This window comes from Juglans microcarpa x Juglans regia, chromosome 1S, assembly GCF_004785595.1.
Source record: "Juglans microcarpa x Juglans regia isolate MS1-56 chromosome 1S, Jm3101_v1.0, whole genome shotgun sequence".
Taxonomy (NCBI): Eukaryota; Viridiplantae; Streptophyta; class Magnoliopsida; order Fagales; family Juglandaceae; genus Juglans; species Juglans microcarpa x Juglans regia.
The window spans coordinates 23697707-23715822 of record NC_054595.1 but is presented as its reverse complement, the minus strand read 5'-3'; the positions used below and the strand labels follow the sequence as shown (position 1 = coordinate 23715822).

General features: G+C 37.1%; 2 protein-coding genes across 5 annotated transcripts; both read right to left on the bottom strand.

The window, feature by feature from the left end:
- Positions 1–559: 559 nt before the first annotated feature.
- On the bottom strand, positions 560–16149 carry LOC121245934 (methylenetetrahydrofolate reductase 2-like). Of its 2 annotated transcripts, XM_041143858.1 has the most exons (12): positions 16114–16149; positions 6347–7016; positions 6129–6189; positions 5894–5976; positions 4827–5000; positions 3684–3857; positions 3473–3573; positions 3246–3357; positions 2179–2259; positions 1916–2093; positions 929–1263; positions 560–819 (listed from the first exon to the last, which is right to left on the bottom strand). In XM_041143858.1, exons 2-12 carry the CDS (start codon positions 6749–6751, stop codon positions 736–738), a joined length of 1788 nt encoding a protein of 595 aa, XP_040999792.1. In that variant the 5' UTR covers positions 6752–7016; positions 16114–16149; the 3' UTR covers positions 560–735. The 2 variants fall into 2 exon arrangements, with proteins under 2 accessions (XP_040999792.1, XP_040999791.1); XM_041143857.1 differs by lacking the exon at positions 16114–16149 and having other exon boundaries at positions 6347–7092.
- LOC121245935 (histone-lysine N-methyltransferase ASHH3-like) lies at positions 9708–17507 on the bottom strand. 3 transcript variants are annotated; one of them, XM_041143860.1, is made up of 16 exons: positions 17348–17507; positions 16943–17007; positions 16450–16579; positions 15948–16059; positions 15407–15506; positions 15217–15295; positions 14966–15137; positions 14807–14887; positions 14572–14698; positions 11596–11623; positions 11385–11472; positions 11106–11154; positions 10942–11026; positions 10742–10795; positions 10175–10232; positions 9708–10079 (listed from the first exon to the last, which is right to left on the bottom strand). In XM_041143860.1, exons 2-13 carry the CDS (start codon positions 16958–16960, stop codon positions 10955–10957), a joined length of 1056 nt encoding a protein of 351 aa, XP_040999794.1. In that variant the 5' UTR covers positions 16961–17007; positions 17348–17507; the 3' UTR covers positions 9708–10079; positions 10175–10232; positions 10742–10795; positions 10942–10954. The 3 variants fall into 3 exon arrangements, with proteins under 3 accessions (XP_040999794.1, XP_040999793.1, XP_040999795.1); XM_041143859.1 differs by lacking the exon at positions 10742–10795; XM_041143861.1 differs by lacking the exons at positions 9708–10079; positions 10175–10232 and adding an exon at positions 10318–10662.
- Between the last annotated feature and the right edge of the window lie 609 nt (positions 17508–18116).

Sequence of the window (18116 nt, the reverse complement as noted above, 5' to 3'; positions counted from 1 at the left end):
AATCTTAACTATTATTATTGTTAATAAAATATTTTGGATTTTTTTTTTAATATTTTATTATTTTTGGGTAGGGACAAGGAATCGCAAGATTCTAAATCAGTCCTACTCACTCATTCTGTTCACAAATACACTCAGGCTTGACTTGTTTGATTGAATCCAGAGCGGGGGATGCCTCCTGCCTCAAACAAACCGTAGTAGTCGCAGACGGACAACGAACGAGAGACCAAAAATGTTTATAAAGGCAGGGGCTGCCTTCAGTAGAAACGTAGTCAGTGTGTGCGCGCGCGCGCGCAAAGATGAAACTTTCTCGTTATGATGGAAGATCAGAAATTCCATATGAATACTCATAACTGAATGCCAATTATTAAGGATATCGTGCTTATGCATAAATAAGTTAGCTTCCAATCCATAGTCAGTTCTCCTTTGTCTATGAATTGCAGATTGCTTCTCTGTAGAACCCAATAGAGAATGCAAAGTAATTGAATATTCGGGGTCTACGTCTACCTTTGTTATTGACCAATGATAAATGAATTGCTAGTTTACTTCCATAAGTGTATAATTTGCAGTACCAAAGCAGGGGAGGTATCAAATCCCCCTCCCCTCAATGAATTTATTATTAGAAAGCAATTAGAATACAACTTGATACATTCCAACAATACAATTATATAATCCGACTCAAGAAAAGCACCACTTTCATGTGGGGTTGTATAAAGAAGGGAAGAAATGCTGCTCGTCTCAGAAGTCTGCAAAAACAGCAAAAAGATCACCGTGGATGTAATCGTTGTCTACCAAGCTGACCAAGAAATAGTTGCTCTGGACCTGCAAAAGTCACGACGAATATTATATATATATATATTATGTCTGCTTGTGTGTGTCAGTGGTGTTAAGAACACCTGAATTTGACATTTTAAGGAATAGAGCCGACCACCTCTTCAAGCAATTTTCTGGAAGCGTCACCCTCTGGGTACAAGCCAGCCCATCCCCTTGACCAGATTTCAAAGGCCTCATCCTTCCACACCATGAAGCTGGCAGGATCCACGACAGTTGGTTGGATGATCTCCTTTGCTGGGAAGACTCCCCATGTTACAGCATTTACATCTGTCTGGCCAGAGTTAGATATCCAGCTCCCTTCTTTGTTTACGGCCATGTAAGTTAGAGATGGGAAATCCTTGCACTTGCCAACGAGTGCATCCAACTTCTCCCTTGAGCAAAAAAACTCTACATAGGCCTTCTGATAAACATACCCTCCAGGCCCACCCCATCCTGAATTACATCAATCGTGGCAAATATATATCAGTGGGGCATCAAATGTGGTTCACATCGATGCAAATGTGTTTTCAGAGGACTACAAAAGGTTTAATCAGATACCTTTCAAGTATGAAAACACAGACGATTTCCCCTACAGTAGTACTGCTAGACTTTAGCAACAAGACTTTTTAGTACAAAGGTACAACCCTAAGCACACAATTTATGGCGAAAAAGTACGCAACAGACTTATAGGACTTATCACATGGAACAATGCAAATTATTATCTACTACATTTATTAATTAAAAGGTACTCCCAGATACTAGAACATGAAATCTCAGCAACGCAATCTTGGTAAATCAACGCGTGGTTAAATTGGTTAAATTTAGAACTCCCTGTTCTATCTCTGAACTAAATGGAATGAGAGCCCAATATAAAGTAACCATTATTCTTATCATGAACGTGGACAAATGCCAAATTACTTTTGGAATTTCGCAGGCATCAAAGTTCAATATTAGCTTATAGCATCAAGGGGCCCCATAAGATTCTTCGTATTGGGATTCGAAAAAAAACCAAACTAATCTAGCCAACCTATATCAGTCCCACACACAAAAGAAAACTGGGTTATTTGAAAAATTGTTATGATCACACACTAGAGCTTTTACTAACCAACAGATGGGGAAGAAGATTTTTCGCCGTTGACCGCTGGTTGGCTATTGATGGTAAGGAAACCCTTCGTATTAATCTTCCCTAGCTGTTCATTTATGATTCGTGTTTCTGGCTGAAGCCCGTCTAATTCTGACCAGGGACTACTTCTCAATTTTCCGAGGCAGAATTTCTTAAATTTCTGAAATGTAAATAATCCAACATGAAATCATAATCAACTATCTCACAATGAGACAAGACTAGCAGACTTGAAATGGAAACTGTACCTCGTGAATATCTTCAATATTACTCAAAGGTGTAGCCCATTCATCATGAAGTTTCTTGTCACGTGCACGTGGCCGCATGAACTGTTCAAAAATTTAAGACACAGGTCACAGATAGCCAATGCTGAAGAAAAGAGATTTACCAGGGCATGTCTCCCATCAAAGTCAATGTTACCACATCAATAATTAACTAATCTACTTCTTTAAAAAAAAAAAACTAAATTAATGGAGGAATATCATCCACCCAAGCAGGCAGTTATAGAAGTGCTAAACACATGGAAAGAAATGTCCTGGAGTTGCATGAAGAAACAACTTGAAGAATGAAACAGCCACATAAATAGTTTCATCAGGATAGAGCCCAAGGTTTTGCATTCTATAGTTGGACAAGGGTTCTTTAAGGATCCAGATAAATAAATTGCCAAAAACAACAACCCAGATAACCACCATTTGAAGTGTCAGAATATGATGACGGCACCTATATACACAACATACCACAACCCAGTCAATTTATTTATTGATTCAATTAAGAGCCTTCACAGATGACCTCCACTTTCTGTAAACAGCATCACTTTTCCTTCACCATTAACGTGTAACTAAACTTCTCAACCCAAGTAAGAAAAATGCATTGCCACTGTTCTAAAGGCCGACAATCGATACACTTATGACATGTATGAACGAACAAAAACAAGTACAAAATGCAACTCCAATCAGGAAAAACCTCTTTATTAGTACAAGCCAACACTGAAGCACAATTGTGTTACTTATAAAAAAAAGCACAATCGTGAGAAGAAACCATTAAACTTGTACCACAGGATTTGAATTGATGCATAATTATTATTCATATCAATGAAATCATATGATACAAAGTGCAAGCATAATTGTTTTTTTTTTAAAGTAAACTTGTTATCATGCAATACAAGATTGTCAAAAACACTTACGTTGAATAAAGTAGAGGATACACTTAATTTTCCCATCAGAGAAATCTAGTCTAGTGAAAGGTTCAACTTGATGAAATATATGTTAGGTTCAGAGAAAAAATAAATAGAGCCAAGTTGTATGATCATGCACACCTGATAGTCAGCTAATGCTCCATACGATGGATTACGAGAATCACCCCATCGCCCATGTGGGTATTGGTCCCAGCCTATAGTCCTTGTTATGTAGCTCTTTGGACGATTAGCCCTGTCATAATTGGCTAGGAAGATTAGATCTCTTGAAAACTGCATCACATTTTAACTGTGTACCCAACTGATACTGAATTTTAGTCCAAATTATAGCAGTTCCATATGTTGCATACCAGAAAATTGGACGAACATCTTCCTTGACACGGAAAACATTTGCCGGGCGTCTCCAAGGCAAAGACCTCGATATTTTGGTCTCTTCAATCAAACCAAGATTCTGCAAAGTACACTTCTATTAGTGCCTACATTTTGTGATGATTATTAATCATGCAAGCGATATCATCCACATCTCAAGCCAGAACAACTGATTAGGTTATGAGAAATAACCATTAATATAGCTAGGGCTGACTTCTCCATGTTTAATGTATAAAGATGCAATGTCTTAATCCCATGAGCTAAAATCTTCTTGCACATTTCAGTCCCAAGATGAACTCCATATGATCTGACAGCTTCTTCATTGTCCTTAATAGGCTCCAAGGCAGCAGTAATTTCAGCAGGTATCTACAGTATGTCAATAAATGCAGACATTAAATCAGGTTGTAAATAGCATAACCACCAGAACATCTTATCAACATAACACACCATAAAAACACAGAGGGCACATTTAGCAAACATGTCCAATGACAGATTTTTCACCTCACTACCTGCTCCAAGATTTGTATCTGTTTCCTAAAACACTATTAGACATTGATTATACCATCCAGTGTAGCACCAATTCAGCTACAAATATTAAGTTTGACATCATTTAAGAGCTTTGGGGAATGAAAATGCCCACAATATTATTGCATGGGATGTCACATCTTCTAAATCTGTACTCAAATGATCAAAGAGAAAGTAAAACATCCCAAAAAGCTTCACCGTTAGAAGGATATAAACACACACAAACACCCCCTCCCCTGTTCCAAGCGTACATGCATGTGCATGCTAACTCACACACTGTTGGTGCTATCAACAGTGTGATTTCAAGGTCAGAAGTTACTGCATGATTTTAAGGGTAATTAACCTTCCAGTCTCTTAGCTCGTGATTTTGAGTCTTGATGGAACCAAACTTCTATCCAGTGGGCCAATTGGAAGGATAAGGACCATGTCATCTCCAAATTTGACCTTGTTCATTTTATTCCATAATGCTATTCTTACTCCAAACCATGTACTAATAAAACTTTTGCATAACTCTGGTTGTATGGTATTTCAAGAAACTACCTATGAACTTTTTTTGATGAGTGAAAAAAAAAAAACTACCTATAAATAAAGGGCCTTCAGTACTATTATACTCATATTAGTCTAATGCTTCCTATCAGACATTCAACGCATGCTTCATCATGATAGATAAGCTGCAATTCATTCAAAACGGCACGAGCATCCAATACATCTGACATTTCATCCATTCAGTCACACACACACAGAGCTACACATTTTTTTTACAGGTAGCACACACTGCTGCAAGTACATGTTTTGAATGAGATTACGCACCCTTGTTTTACAAAAACCAGTCATGCGGATGAATCCCTTATAGTTATTAATGGGCATAATTCCAGGAACAATGGGGCAGGTTATCCCAATTTGGCGACAATCGTTCACAAATTTGAGGAAATTATCAGTATCATAGAACAGTTGAGTAACAATTAGATCTGCTCCTGCATCAACCTATAAAAGAAAGCATAACATCAGAACATATAAAAGAAAGCATAACATCAGAACAAAAGGACAAAATATGACCAGAAGAAAATGAAACAAGGGGGTGGTCAATTCAGGAAGATAACTTGTATGCTCCAGCGTGTTTTTGTAAGGGCTCGTTTGGATACTAAGAATATCTGATATTATCTCTTGAATAGTAGTGAAATAGTTTGTGAATAGTAGCGAAATAGTTTAAGTTAAGATGTTTTATTGGATTTTGGGAAAAGAGAGAAATTTGAATAAGAATATTATAAAGTTAAAAAATTGTTTGAATATTATTTTTTAATATTATTTTTATTTTGAAATTTGAAAAAGTTATATTGTTTTTTGTGTTTTGTTTGTAAGTCTGGAAAAGTTGTAATGATTAGGTAATGATTAGATTAAAAAGTTGAAGATTTGAAATTGAAAAGTATTTTGTGTTTGAGTGATATTTGGAAATGAAATATTTGAGAATATTGAAAATACTTGAGACCAATTGTTTTCCCAAACGGCCCTAAATGCTTAACAAGACTAAATTTTATGATCACTCGGTGGAATGAGCAAGCAATGCTAATTATTCAGACTTATCTCCTTCAAAAAGAGGAAATTCTATAGTCAATTACTACAGCAGAGTACTCCATTAAAAATTTTTTCTAAGTACGAATACAATTATTTATATTGTTATGGAGTACTCTCCATTACAATATAAAAAATTTCTACTTTTCTTTTGAAAATTATTGAATATATTTTACTACAATGGCGAAAGGCATATGTTTGTGTACACAAATGAGGGGAATTTTGAGTGCGTGCTCAGTTGGAATGCAAACGTTGCACAAATGTATGGAAGGATTAAAAGAGGAGTTATTGTAGAACAGTAGCAGAACCTTTCTCTTGAGATAAGCGAGATCGTTGTGATAAGCTTCCTCCGTAGCCAAGCCATCACTTCCTATTGCATCGGGATGTGCCTCTGAGCAGATAAAGAAGAACCCAAAAAGATTGTAAGAGCATGGAGTGTGGTGGGTGAATACTTTGAAGGAATAGATAGACCGGAAAAATTCAATAAAGATCAAACTTCAGCTATAATAGAACTAAAAAAGACAGTAGCAAAGATAAAGAAACCTGGATAACCGGCAACAGTAATCCCGAAGTAGTCACCGTAGGTAGCTCTGATATGTTTCACCTAAAAGGAAAAAAAAAGAAACAGAGACACTATTTCACCAATGAAAAGAATGTGATGTAAACAATCAGGTAGATCGATATACAGAGCATAGAGAGGAACAAACAGATCAGACAAAATGAACTTGAAAGTGCAATTTAGCAGTCAGAGAGAGATGTACGAGGTCGAGGGCGCAGGCAAAGCCGCCCTCGATCTGGACGAACTTTCCCTGGCCATGAGGGGGGTCACCACGGAGAGCAAGGACGTTCTGGAGACCCTTGGATTTGATGGTGGCGAGAGCGTGGTCGATCTTCTCGACAGGCATGTTTGTGCAGGTGAGATGCATCATGGTCTCGACGCAGACGATGTTCTGCATACGGTTGGCGATGTCGAGGGTAAGATCGGCGGTGGAGCCACCGGCGCCCCAGGTTATGTCGCAGAAAGTGGGATTGTGGGCGACCATACGGTCCATTCTCTCAAAGAGGTTGTCGACACCATCTTCGGTCTTGGGCGGGAAGAACTCGAAGGAGAAAACCACCTTCCCGTCGTCCCCAAGACCTTCCTGGATCTTCTCAATCACCTTCATCTTTGTCCGCTTCTGATTTGAACCGACAACAGAAATCCTTCAGCTTTATGTAGTAGTGATTTGGTTCACTCCCCTTAAGCTTAATTTATTCAGATCCAGATTCAGATTTAGATTTAGTAGAAAAGAAATGAGAAAAGTGGGATAGAGGTAGAGAAGTGGGGGCACAAGTTCAACACAACACATGGAAGGGAATGTGTGGCTGTTGTCGCGCAGTAAGCAGTCTGCGCTTCCCATTTTTATAGACACGCAGAGAGAGAGAGAGAGACTCAAAAGTTTGCACCCACCCCCGGGACTCTGAAGTCTGATCTGCGAAGTAGGAGACGAGGAAATGCAACTCTACGCCCCTACCCGATCATTTCTCCCTTTCTTCCTTTTGTTTTGTCTTTTATTTTAATTTAATATTTTATAACAATAAAATAAAACAACAACAACGATAACAATGTGCAATAAAATAGAATTATTATTTTGTTATTGTGTTAAAAATAAAATCTCATTTATTTTTACATATCATCTCATTTCATCTTATCTAATTATTTTAATTTTTTTAAATTCTCACATAAAATAAAATAAATTATTCAACTTTTCAAATCTCAAAATAAAAATAATATTAAAAAATATATATTCTAACAATATTTTTTTAACTTTTAACTTGTATCTCAACTTATCTACAAAACAAACGAGACTTAAATAGTATCAACTTTAATGCAAACATTTATTTTAATCATTTCACTTATCAATTTTACAATAAAATATGAGCAATGAGTTATGTGTTTCATAATGTGATCTGTCCTTGAATTGAGCTTATCAGGGACCAACCACCATGCCCAGCCCTCAACCCCTCTCAGTTCCCCTCTCACGTTAGTTCTCTCTCTCTCTCTCATCACTATATCCCTCCCTTTTTACAGTGCCCTACCGCCACTCCCAATTGCGCCGCTATCGACATCCACTTAGTGCTGCTCCGATATGCTATCGCGAGTTTCCTTCACGGTGAGCTTGATTCCATCACACGGTTCTATCACACGGTGTTATAGTTTTGATCTTTCATGTAAACTTAAGTCGATATTCATATCAAGACATATATCTGTTTGGGCCATTGATGCAAAGACTAAAGTCATGCGTCTGGGGGTGCAAGTTGCTTCTCTTTATATTGGGTATTTATCACGTCAAGTTTATCCTTATAGCGTTAAATTTGGGTTTATATATCAAGTTCACGCTTACCACGTCAAAATGAACTCGTAAGTTAATGCCAAATTATGTCACAAATTTGTGCAAACTGAAGGCAAGTGGTTATCATGGCTAGATCTCAGGAGTCTTGTAGCTTGGTCATGAGACATGTCCCGTAGGGCCACGAGCGACTCTTGTTGCACTTTTTTAAGATTGTTCAATCCTAAGCCTCTTTTCCCGGAGTGACTTTAGGACCCTTTTTTTTTCTTTTTTTCTTTTTTTTTTTTTTACCACTTCCCATCGGACAATAATATGAGAATACATTACCCTTAACACGATGAGCTTACATTATACTATGTATTTGTGTCGGACAGGAACTTCGTAGCCACTCCTTCGAGACAGCAGCTAGAATCATGGTTGATTCTAACCACAAGGACATAGTGGTAAGAAATTGAACATTCATGGGTATCTAAATTTAGGTTGCGTTTAGATGTCAAACTAAGCTAAACTGAGTTGAATTATTTATAAATAGTAATGAGTTGAGATGGTTGAATGAGTTTAGTAAAATTCACTTAAGATGAGTTTAAAATGTGTTTGAATGTTAAGATGAATGTAAATATATTTATAGAAAATTGTAAAAGAAATAAATCCCACCATTATTTTATATCGTTCACCTGACAAGAAAAATTGAAATAGTCTGTTATTCCGACGCCAAATACACCAAAGATAAAAACTTTGTATTTCTGTACTCTGCAGCCATTCGCACCAACAAAAACAATGGTCAAAGACTCAAAACGTGGAGCTGGAGTAGCAATTGGCTTTTTTTTTTTTTTTTTTCATTTTCATAGTATTTACAATTCCGTTTTCTTTCAAGTTTTTTTTTTTCATATTACTTTTTCTTTAATTTTTTTTATTCATTTCCTTTCATTTATTTTTTTTTTTCTACAGGAATCACTGGCAGACAAAGTCAACAATTTTTGCAAAGTCAAGGATGGGTTACGCCGGTCTACAATATAAAACGAGTTTAATGCTTTTACGAATGTAAACTTAGCTCAAAGTGTGTTTGGATGGCAGATAAGGTCTCAAAGTGAACTGAGCTAAGCTACTTCTAACATCCAAACGAGCCTGATATAGAGAGATGAGATAAGAGACATCTACTTTACGAAATTCGACTTGCCAAATAGTTGTCCTAAAGTAGTTAAAGTTAGTCGTCACTTAAGGAAATAAAAAGCTGTTTTGAGTTTGAGATCCCCCCCGGCGGGATCAAATTTAAGAATGCGAGCAGCTTAATGTTTAACGAAGCTCGAGGAATTCCTCTCCTCTCGCTCTTCCCAACCACTTTCTTTACCAACCAAAAGAACCTACTAATAAAAATAAAAAATAAAAAAATAGAGACGTATAATAACCTTACCTGAAGACGGCTTCAGGTTTAGATCTCACAATTTGTGACTGGTGGGGACACCTGTCACCATCATTTTCCTACTCCTACTGTCCCCACCACCCTCACCAGCACCCAGAATTTACAGAGTACTGTAGGATCATGGGTTGGTGGCTGCTGTGGGCCTACTGCACCTACCTACCCCAACCCCATCTCACCTCCTCGCCAATTCCTCGTCGCACGATGGCTAAAAATTCACACGTGCACCAATGAATGCATTTATCCAGTTCCCAATGCCCAAATTACAAATCATACATAAGCGGCGTGTGATAATAATAGCAATAAGAAAGTGACCTTTTGGACTCGGGCCATTTACCAACTTCAGCGGACGTTTTGGGCTTTGAAATCACGGCCTACGACAACAGTTCATTTATTGGATACGAGTGTATAAACCCCTTTTGGGATTTGGGAACGTCAACAAGCAATGGCTCATATCCAGAAAGGGTGCCTTACCGGCCATTTTTTTTCCCTTCTACATAACAGCAGTACCTTAAGAAGCATCAATGGAATCGGTTTAAAAACTCCTTATTAGAGAGGAAAAAAATATAAGATGGTACAACATTCTTGTGAACTCTCTGCACGGGGGAACGTCAGAATCCTTATTTTATCAGAGCACAACGATGGTCCTTCCATTTGGTATACAACATTCTCGTCCGCAATGTGCAGGGCAGCTGGATCCATGTTTTACGAGAGCAACACTCAAATCAAGCAGCAATTAATTGATACCTAAAATAAAATAAACCAATTTATTCATGTTTGATCTAATTCATATTCATATTTCACGGCCATTGCCCAAGCGCAAAAATGGAATAAGCACATACAGTGAAACACGTTCCAAATGCTTGCGACCATATGTGCGATCTTTGCTTGAACAAAATCCTTCAGCCATGAAAATTCAATCAAAATAAGAAGGGAAATCATCAAACGTCATGCGTGCTATGCTAAACTAGGAAGACAATAGAGATAATAAAATATACACTAGTCATCCATTCTATACCAAACAACTACAAGAATACAATAATAATACTACATTTGCAAGAACAAACATCCAGATTGAGGAGCTCTCTGAATATAAAATAAAAACAAAAGCAACAGGTAGGGCAATAAGTGATACCGAGGCTTAATAAACCATCATGCATCTTAGACAATAATAAACAAAATAGAGAGAGAGAGAGAGTTTCCCCCTCCCCCTGGGGCAGTTGTCCAGACCAATGGCAACTTTTAACACACAAAACATCTTAAATTCAACACTAAGAGCCTCCTCATCCCTGATACATACTTCATTATTTTTCCAATGCGCATGTTAAACCTACCACAATGGAGAGAACCCACTTAAGTTCCTTCCATTATCACCCTCGGTCAAAACATAAACCACAAGCAAAGCTCACCGTTACCCCCACTGAAAGTTCGCAAGCCATTCCCCTGTAAATTCTTCCTTCTATCTGGGTTATTAAAATACTAGAACTTAGTTTCTTATTTTATTCCACAACGTCGTTAAGTCATAATCGCAAAGAGTTAGGAAAGACTCTTGGAAGATATAGATGATATTACCTAACAGGAAAGCCAATTAACCAAAACTTGTACATACCCCCACAATTAAATCACGATCTCACAAAATCCCAATCTTCTTTTGTCATGTCAAGAAATTCAACAGCTCCATCTTCAAACATAATCTGCAATAACATGGATATATTCCCATAAGCTCATTATGCTCATCTAATCAACATTAACTAACAGAGAGCAGTCTCTTACCGAGTGTCTTTTGGAAAAGTTATCAAAACGTTTAATAATCCCAAAGGACCTGGAGCAAATAAAGCAAAGAAATGACATGAAACATTTTCTGTTACAACTTATCACTTAAATTGTAGTAAATGGCACTCTACAGACTTTAAAAAGTAAAATAAGAGGTCATAGAGGATAACAGGGAACAATAAGCAAATAAGATCGATTAAACTAAATTAAAAAAATTAACTGAATTAAATCAATGTCAAATGTTTGAACAAAATAATATTTTCGACATTCCGAAAATACCTCTCGTTCATGGGGCGAGTTATCCTAATAACTTCACCAATGCAATTACGGGAGCATGTTCTTTGCTGGTTACGAATATGCGAACTCCCTGAACGAGAAAGTTACAAATATGAAAATCAAGGAAAACCTTCGAATAAACCAATCATAGAAATCAAGACAACATGAAGAAAAATTATTAAAATGTGAAGATATGCAGGAAAAAAATCCTTACCTACATGTAATCCTCCATTCCGATAAACCTTCCCAAACAAAAATCCAATAATTAGTCTTTGTTATTCTGAACTTTGAAATTAAGCATGCAAGACACACAGGAATAACATAAGCAATCATTGATGCAGCTAGACATTTACAAAACCAAGATGCAATGAATCACAATTAAATTAATATTCACAGATCCAGCAATTGGGGGATTTCAATGGTCATCTGCTATACAAGGCAGCTCCTGCTTAAGTCCACTATCTAGAGGATTACAGAAGCCAAGGGGGAATTGTATGACGTAGAACAACCAGAGTATTCATATTTTACTATTTTAGTGATCCTATTCTTAAATTTGGTATGAAAAGAGGAGTAATGCTTCAAACCTAGTCTGAATCACTACTCAAACCTAGATACTCGCCAGCCTAATTAATGTGATGTGATAAAGAATTTTGATGTTTGAAATAGAACCCTAAGCGTTCCCCCAAATAAGGACACCAACTTCCCAATTAGTGTTTGGGATGTTTTTTTCTTTTTTTTTTATAAGTAATCAAGAAGTTTTATTCATAATAATAGGCAAAGCCCAAGTACACATGAAGTATACATGAGAAATACCTAGCTATAATTTACAACTGAAAGAAGAAAGTCATGGACACTAACAATAGCCCCCACCCAAGAAAACAATGTTTTAAATAAAAAAACTTTCAGCTCCTCCATTGTTCTCTCTTGGTTTTTGAAACTTCTATCATTTCGCTCCCGCCAAATACACCAACACATACATATAAGGACCATTTTCCATTTTGTTGCGACTTGTGTATTTGCTCGAAGGCCTCTCCAGCATGCTAGAAAGTCCATCAATCTGCCATGCATGACCCATGATAAACCAAGTCCTGTAAAAAAATCAGCCCACAAGGTCCTAGCCACCTTGCAATGTAGAAACAAATGATCAAGAGATTCACCATCTTTCTTACACATGTAACATCAATCCAATGCCATTAATCGATGTCTCCTTAGATTATCTGTGGTGAGAATTTTGTCCAAAGTTGTTGTCCAAACAAAAAAAAAAAAAACTGCTTTTGAATGAGCTTTGGTCTACCAGATGCTCTTCCATGGGAATGAGAGCCTGCCCGGGTTTGATAAAACTCTGTGAAATGATCTAACTGTGAATTTACCTTTTTCGGAAGGGCTCCAAAACATCCTATCCATCATACACACGGTCATACGTACAAAATACAGAGCCGCATAGAAATCTAAAATAACCTCCAACTCCCAATCTTGGGCTACCGTAGTGAAGTCCACATTCCATTGAGGGGAGCCACTAGAAAAAGCCAGGTCCGCTATCGTTGCATCCTTTACTCGTGCTAATTCAAATATGGCAGGGAATGTCTTTGAGACAACGTTCACCACGCCATTTATCATGCCAAAATCTGACGCGAGATCCATCGCCCATAACAGTATGTGTATGTCTCCTGAAAGTCTCACAACCCTTCCTAATGTTTTTCCACAACCCTACCCCATGTGATCTGCGTACCTCATTCGAGCACCAACCACCCCATGCTTCCCCAACATGTGCATCAATGACAAACTTCCACAAAGCCCCCGTTCTTGTTGGTACAGCCATAACCATTTACCCAATAAAGCTTGGTTGAACTTCGTCAAGTTATGAATACCCAATCCACCCCCAAGTATTTAAATAACTTGCATAAACTATACACACGCGTATGTAGACAAATGCGTTCGTGTCTGTCTAGAAAATTTATACACACGTGTATGTCTAGAAAACCTTATCCCACTTGACCAGGTGGAACCAAACTCATCCCCCAACCCACTCCAATCTCTACTGATGGGTTGGGAATTAAAAACTTTAGGGTATTCAACCTGTGACTCTTCTTGGGAAATGGTTGCGGCGATATAACATGGGTGACACACTAGAATTGTGATGGGTGACAAATCTAGAATAAAATCCTAGCATGATTTATGGTGTGGAGATTGAACTCTTAATGACACATTCCCTACAGTTTTCAGGATTGCGTGTGAACATGAAGCATCAGTGGCGAATCTTAAGGAGATGTCTAGTGGCTCAATCCAATTGAATGTGAATTTTCTAAGGGCGGCTCATGATTGGCAAGTTGACAGCTTTGCTGATTTTTTTCAAAACCTTGTATGCAATGAGATTAAGCACTCAGGGAAATGATAAGTTGTGGTGGACACCCGCTAGAAAAGGTGCTTTCTCTGTCTGCTCCTTTTATAAGACCCTCACCAATTTGCAGCATAATAGCTTTCCATGGAGAAGTATTTGGAGAAACAAGGTGCCTCGTAAGGCGAACATTTTGGCTGGGACAGCTTCTCTAGGCAAGATTTTGACTATGAATAACATACGAAAATGCCGGGTGGTTGTCGTGAACTGGTGTTGTATGTACAGAAAGAATGGTGAGACTGTGGAACATCTTCTATTGCACTGTGAGGTCACTAGATCACTATGGGATGATGTCTTTAGAAGATTGGAGTTAGCCTGGGTAATGCCTGCTATGGTGGTTGAGCTCCTGGCCAGTTGGAAGAATTTGGACGGAATTCCACAAATCTCAACCGTGGCAGATGGTTCCTATATGTATTCTTTGGTGCCTATGGAATGAACAAAATAATCAGACTTTTGAAAAAAAGGAGCTAACATTGGAGGAGATTAGAGTGTTCCTTGTTAAAACTTCGTTCCTATGGGCGAGTGTTGTAGATTGTAATGGCCTGAATTTTCATAATTTTCTTGTTTCTATCTCTTTCTCTTAGCTAGGTGTAAACTCTTGTATACCCCTTGTGTACTTGGACTATGCCTATTCTTATTAATATAAATATCTTTACTTATAAAAAAATGTCTAGAAAATTCAATAATGGAAATATAAATTGGAAAATGGAATTGGAGTTTCGTATCAAACAGCCATCATATACATAAATCTTTTCAAGACAGCACTGCTTTCAATTAGAGATGTGAAACAGCCACCTGGTATGCTACTAGTTTCAATGCAGCATCTGAAGACATCTTAGGCTTGGTAGGTCTGACCCCTAACTTTCTCCTGCAGCCAGCAGCACCACAATGGCAATCTTGATCTGCACCAAACTGAACAAACCTGCTAAAACTGTTAGACTGGACTACAAGAACACAATAGTTTATAAAGTTATTCCAAAAGTATTGCAAGTGAAGGGATGCAACTAAAAAGTTGTGTGAGGGCTCATACTGATAATCATAGGTCAGATGTTCGCCCTTTTTTATGTTGCGGGTTGCAAATATGCCAATTCTTGTTTCCCCATCAATTATCCTTTAAGAGAAAAGTAGTGCATATAAGATTAAATAAAACTATCAAGCACAAAAACAACATCAAGGGTCAGTGGAGAACCATTTTTGCATCTCGGTATTTGGACAACAACTATGGTTTATATATCTTGACTTGTTTCCCTTGTATGTCGCATCAATTACCATATCTCGATTAATTTCACACAAGTAAAAGTTTGTCTCTCCACGGTGTTTCATATTCCATAACCTTTCCTCACATGTCTTGTCATCAATAACTGCATAAAAAGAAGCAGCATCAATGAATCAGCATCTAAAGTAACCGAGCATGATAGGCATAAATGGTGAAGAGACCACCTTCTCCAACATATTCTATCACAAACTCTCCTTGTTTGATATCTTCATCCGCCACTATTCCAGAACCACATTTCTCAGTCTGCAAGCAACGCCTTAATTTAAATAGGTATTTTTACATGCAAATTCATTTTATTTTGAGTGTTCGAAGTGACAACGTGAGAATGTTATGATAAAAAATAAGAACTTATACCTTCACCAGTTTCATCTTCTTCACAGGTCGGTTCTGGAAGGGTTTGTTAAGGCATGAACTCCCACATTTACATCCAGTGGAGCAACTAGAGAGAAGCATCCTATAGGAAGAAATTGTCAAATAATCAGATGGAAATGCCTTAAGTGTATCAAGAATCTTGTGCTTAGATGAAGTAAGTGTGGAGACAACCACACGCACGAGAAGTGGGCTCTGACACATGCAATGTCCTCATAAAACAGCATTATAAATCGGAATACTGTTTAAATGCATGAGTGACCTTATGTTTGATAAAATAAGAAAACAATAGGAAATTAGAACACCATTGATGTTTTTTTTATAGGTCGAACACCGTTGATGTTTGAACCAATATTGTTCAAATAAATCTTTAACTGCTCATCCATTGAAACAAAAGCTTAATGTTAAAATCATCAGATGTTTGAGAGTGAAATATAATTACATGATGATCTGATTAGAACTGTAACCAACTCAAACTATAGACATATAAGGCAATAAAACTGTGATTCACCAAGACATTCCTTACCCACAATGGCAATCTCTACCACACACACTAGAAGATCCAGGTGAAACGCTGCAGGAACAGAATATACCATCATCCTCGAGGCGTCTTTTAATCCTCTTTGTGAGATATATATCTTGAATTTGTCAATATCAACAAAAAGGAAACCATAGAAGCTAAATAGACAGACGAGAGAGAGAGAGAGAGAGAGAGAGAGACTTCAGAACATATTAAATTACAAATCAAATTGGTGTCTCAGCTGAGCCAAACAAAAAATGACTGAAATTGGGCAAGTCAAATTGGTGATACATATAAACTATAAATGAGTGTGACCGAAAAAAAAAAAGATGACTTAATAGACAAAAGAACTGATTAAAATTGCAGCAATGCTACATATGCTGGAGCCCCAACCAATTTGGTCTGTAAACTTGTCATGAAAACTCTTCATAAACTTCACATTAACAACTTACACGAGTATAGCACGTGTACATAGACAAGATTTTGATAGTACATTTTAAAAGGATACTGCGCTTTATAAAAGTGTAGGGCGTCGGCTTCCATTTGTTAAACCAATCTGGAAGTTCAAAATCAACAGGATTTCCAATCTGCTTCATCAAATTGTTGAATACACCTCCAACGTGAATATGCTCAAGATTCTGATATAAACAGAACGGCAAGAAGCAGGAACTTAATAACAATAATAATAATCCAATTACCATTACAGACAATATTGTATCCCGAAACAAACCTGAATGAAAAAAACTCATAAGCACTACTTAGGCAAGATGCCAAGAAAGACTTGAAAAAGAAATTAGAAGAATGGATGTGACCTCACACGATTCATACACTTGTTTTTAGCAAAGACGCCACATTTGGAGGGAAAGAAAAAGGAAGACGTCAGAATCCCCTTTTTTCTTTTTGGTGTGTACATCAGAGGTATAGCAAAGCATAACGGGGGCATAGAATATGATTGATAAGAAAAAGAGTATTAATGCCAAAGCATCCAAACTTCAGAGAACCTTCTTTGTAGCAGGCATGGAATCAAATAGCAACGAAACCGCATGAAACCCGAGAAAACAAAGGCCTACAAAATAGATAGGGAAAGTCAAACATCTGGCAGTACTATGTTTTACCTGGAAAATAGAAACAGATAAAGAAATGTGCTCATAGAATCGACGAAGAAAATTCAGAGCAGGACCGTCAAGATATGCCAGGTTGAAAATAAATAAGAGGCAGTAGAAGCCTGCTTAAGACCTAATTTCACGGCATCAAAGCCCCGGAATGGAAATACGAAGAGAATGAACCGTAGAATAAGAGTGGATTTCATGCTTGGTTGGTAATTCGACCATAGTAGCAGCACCAGGAGAAGAAGGAGAAGAAGAAAAACAAGAAATGGGGAGTAGTAGGGAGTGTTTGAGGCTCACCGGAGACAAGGAATCCGCTAACCGCGACCAGTGTGGCACGGCAGTCTCCACCAGCGCCCGACCTAATCCCACAGAGATTTACTCTGACAAAAACCTAGGCGCGCTCGTTTATTTTTCTTTTTGCCCGTTTGCTCGTATTTATGTATTTTCTTTTTCTTTTTTTCTTTTACCCATAACGAACAAATGTCAAACGAGGACAAATGCGTTACGGAAGTTGGAACCATAGAACAAACTACAAGTTTTGTTGTTATGACTCTTTTAACTTTTTATACCTCTGTGATCTCCTTTAGTTAAATTCTTCGGAAAAAATATCCTACAGACGTGAAAGATATTCCATAAAAAATAATTATATAAATTAATATGATTTTATATAATATATTATCTTTATTTTATAATAAAACTATATTTACAATCTAATGTATCATATTATGATGATTTAAATAGTGAAATGAGATGAGACGATCTTAAATTAAAGTTGAATAAAATATTGTTAGAATATTATTTTTTAATATTATTATTATTTTAAAATTTGAAAAAATTGAATTAAAATTTAAAAAAAATAAATTGTATATTATATTTTATATGATAATTTGAGAAAGTTGTAATGATGAGATAAGATAAAATGAAACACTCTCTAAATCCAAACTAACCTTTAATGTTAGTTTGTGAATTACTCTTGTCATTTCTCAAAAAATTATTCTCCGAATTTGAAAATCTCGAGTGAGAAAGAAGACACTTAAAATATATTTCATTTTATTTATTACTCAAC

What these genes read in the sequence shown, in the direction of transcription:
- LOC121245935 (XM_041143860.1), bottom strand. An exon ending in AGAAGATGAAACTGGTGAAG is followed by an intron (nt 15,296 to 15,406) that starts GTATAAGTTCTT and finishes CGTTGCTTGCAG; the next exon opens with ACTGAGAAATGTGGTTCTGG. An exon ending in ACTTTTCCAAAAGACACTCG is followed by an intron (nt 11,027 to 11,105) that starts GTAAGAGACTGC and finishes ATGTTATTGCAG; the next exon opens with ATTATGTTTGAAGATGGAGC.
- LOC121245934 (XM_041143858.1), bottom strand. Translation starts at nt 6,751, where the DNA reads ATGAAGGTGATTGAGAAGATCCAGGAAGGTCTTGGGGACGACGGGAAG. An exon ending in TTGCCTGCGCCCTCGACCTC is followed by an intron (nt 6,190 to 6,346) that starts GTACATCTCTCT and finishes TTTTCCTTTTAG; the next exon opens with GTGAAACATATCAGAGCTAC. An exon ending in TACTGTTGCCGGTTATCCAG is followed by an intron (nt 5,977 to 6,128) that starts GTTTCTTTATCT and finishes TTATCTGCTCAG; the next exon opens with AGGCACATCCCGATGCAATA.